Source organism: Entamoeba invadens (genome assembly GCF_000330505.1).
Source record: "Entamoeba invadens IP1 unplaced genomic scaffold scaff_1105074725689, whole genome shotgun sequence".
Classification (NCBI taxonomy): Eukaryota; Evosea; order Mastigamoebida; family Endamoebidae; genus Entamoeba; species Entamoeba invadens.
The window spans coordinates 171,645-174,570 of NW_004440380.1; the positions used below are offsets into that span (position 1 = coordinate 171,645).

The following is a 2,926-nucleotide window of genomic DNA, read 5'->3' on the forward strand; positions in this document are numbered from 1 at the left end:
TTAACGGTGTTATTTTAGCTTCTCTAATTATAATTATTTGGTAAATATACAATTAAAATTATTATCATTTTAGTAAATTTGTTAATTATATTAAATAATGATGTTTTGTTGGTTTATTAATAAAATTGTATTAATAAGTATTATGAATATATTATTGTTTAAAATATAATTTCATAATACTGTACTATTGTTATTTTTAATTTATCTATATTTTAATAACTGTTGTATAATAAATAAAAATTATAAATTATTATATATAAATACTATAATATTAAACCAGTTTTTTAACATCAAAACTACTTGTTTTTACTATTGTTTGTATAATATAACATTTTGAGAAATAAATGTTATATAAAAACAATTTCGATTAACATTTTTTCTGTTTTTTGTTCTATAATTGTCACTTGCTAACGCCAAAAAAGATTTTTTTAGTTTAAAAATTGTGTAAAAATTTGCAACAAAAAATTATAGGTTCCTTCACTCGGTTTTCAATAGCCACCACTTAAAATAATACATTTGTCAAAAAAATAAAAAATTGTCAAAAAATAAATGGTTTTGTCACGTGTTTAATTTGGACTTGACGAAAAACAATTCACTCACCATTTAAAATAATTAGGTCAGTCAAAAATATAAAACAAATTTCCTCTCGAAATTTCTTGATTTGTCTATGTTTGTTGTCTTACAGATCTCCATCAATCCATTGCCTGTAGAACCTAATAGTTCTCGATATTGTCACGTCCACAACGAAGCGACCCATTAATATCAAACATCACGATTTTCTTTGGGTCAGCACATGTATTCACCATCAGTTGCAGGCATGTCGCATTTGCACTCCCAGCACTTATGAAGACCATTTCGATGTCTTCCAGTCTCTTGTGAACCAACTCGAGTGCATTGAACAACCCAGCCAACGTCACTGATGCCGTGCCTTGTTGGTTGTTGTAACAAACGGGGATGTCACAAGTCTCTCGCAACACGTCAAGCACTCTGTAGCAGTTTGGCTGTGATGTGTCTTTCAAGTTGATTGCACCAAAGGTGTGATGTATCCGCTGTACAAACTCATTATCATATCAACATCAGTCTTCCCAGCAACCTTCGAGTCAATGCAGATGGGAACTGCGTCAATACCACCCAAGTACTTCATCAACAACGCCTTTCCTTCCATCACACCAAGTCCACCAGCCGGGGTCACATCGCCATCACCAAGCACTCGTGTCGAGTCCGAGACAACACCAACAAAGTTGCCACGCATCGTATACAACAGTGATGAGTTGTTGTCGTCACAGATGTTTGTTGAAATGCGAGATACGCCGGGAGTGTAGAACGCGTTGAATCAGTTAAACCCACACAGTGTGCACTTCGGCATGATCTGGATCTTCCCTCGAAAGAATTTGTGTGATTTCTCAACAAATGTCTTGTAAAACTCGGTCTGTGTATTGAGTAACTATGCTAATATATGTAGAGAGGCATTTCACAAGTGATACGCCTCTTTAAGTGTCGGGTTTTAAGAAATGTTGTACTTGTATTGTCACACTTCAAGTTTCACTGCGAAATGTATTTTAAATACGTGTTGTATCTGTTGCAAAAAAACAATCATCACACCAGATTGGTTGTTTTTAGCAGTTAAAACGCTCCAAATTGAAATCGCGTAGATACAGCCCACAAACTCTCTAATCAACGCTTATTGACAAATTTTCAACATTCTTATTTATAACAAACAAACAATTAATTAATAAATTATTAATATTAAATAAATAAAAGAGTATTTTCTAATTCAAAAAACAGTTTCTCGAATTGTGACCACCTTGACCGCACTTTTTACAGTGGTACACTCTTTTGACCGAAGCGTTTGGTTCAACTTTATTCAAACCCTGATCAAAGACCGGTGGCTTCGGTGGAACTACTCTTCCTGGACGCGTCACCATTTCTACCATTATTCTGGGTCTTGGTTTTTTTTGAAATTGTCGCGATGGTTCAGTCAGATTGTCAACAAATTTTTGGGTGCTAACTAGCGACTTTTTCTTTGTTATAGAATTACTACTTTCTTCGTTTTCTGTAATAAAAATTAACTTTTTATTACTTGCAAATTTAGTTATCATTAAACTGGGTCGGAGTCTTTTTCCTGTTTCTTCGACAACAAATTCTTCAATGTGTTCAGTTTTCTCGTTTTTTCCTTTCAAAACGTTGTTGACAAATTCATAATATCTCACTAAAAGGGTGTTGTCATCTTTTAAACCATTTTCTATTGCTTCAAGAGCAAAGTGTAGATCACGTCGACTTTTTGATGGCTTGACTGTCTCGTCAACTGAGATGGTTTCAGTTGAATGAACACGTTTTGTCATTTCAAAAAGTTTTTCATTGGATAGTGTGACTAAAAGTGAGTACAATGTAACCAAGTGAATACACGGGTATTTATTTTCTATAAATTGGTCACAGTTGCACGAAGATAAAGTGGTGCCATCAACAATCATTCCCATATTATTTATTGCATACCTATAATTTGTCATGACTTTGTGTATAATATCCTTCGGTAAAATGTACAGTATATTCTCATCTATCACCAATCGAGCCGCATTGTATTCAAAATTGAACTGTAAATCAAAACGTATGCTGTCTGCTTCGAGTAGTTGCGCCGGTTCCAAAAGAGTCACTTTTTCCCCCAAACTTAAGTTTAAAGACTCCAAAGTATCCTTCTATCTCATTTGAAGTTGTTCTGTTTGAAATACACTTAGTGACTCTTGGTCTCCAGCAGTCCATCACGTTAAGTAAACCTTGGATTAATCGAATTTTATTTTTAGTACGGTCTTCTTTTTTTCATTTTTGTTAGCTATTTTTGATTCATTATTAATTATAAATAGTATTTGTCTATCATTTAATATAATGTTATCGCTTCCTTCAATTCATTCATTTTGATCAGTACTGAGAT

The 2,926-nt window shown here is 33.4% G+C and overlaps 1 protein-coding gene across 1 annotated transcript; it reads right to left on the bottom strand.

Moving 5' to 3' along the window:
* Positions 1–713: 713 nt before the first annotated feature.
* On the bottom strand, positions 714–1,252 carry EIN_302010 (malic enzyme, putative; the record flags this gene model as incomplete). The annotated part of the gene is made up of 2 exons (XM_004256695.1): positions 714–1,012; positions 1,060–1,252. 2 exons carry the CDS (start codon positions 1,250–1,252, stop codon positions 714–716), a joined length of 492 nt encoding a protein of 163 aa, XP_004256743.1.
* Positions 1,253–2,926: the final 1,674 nt, after the last annotated feature.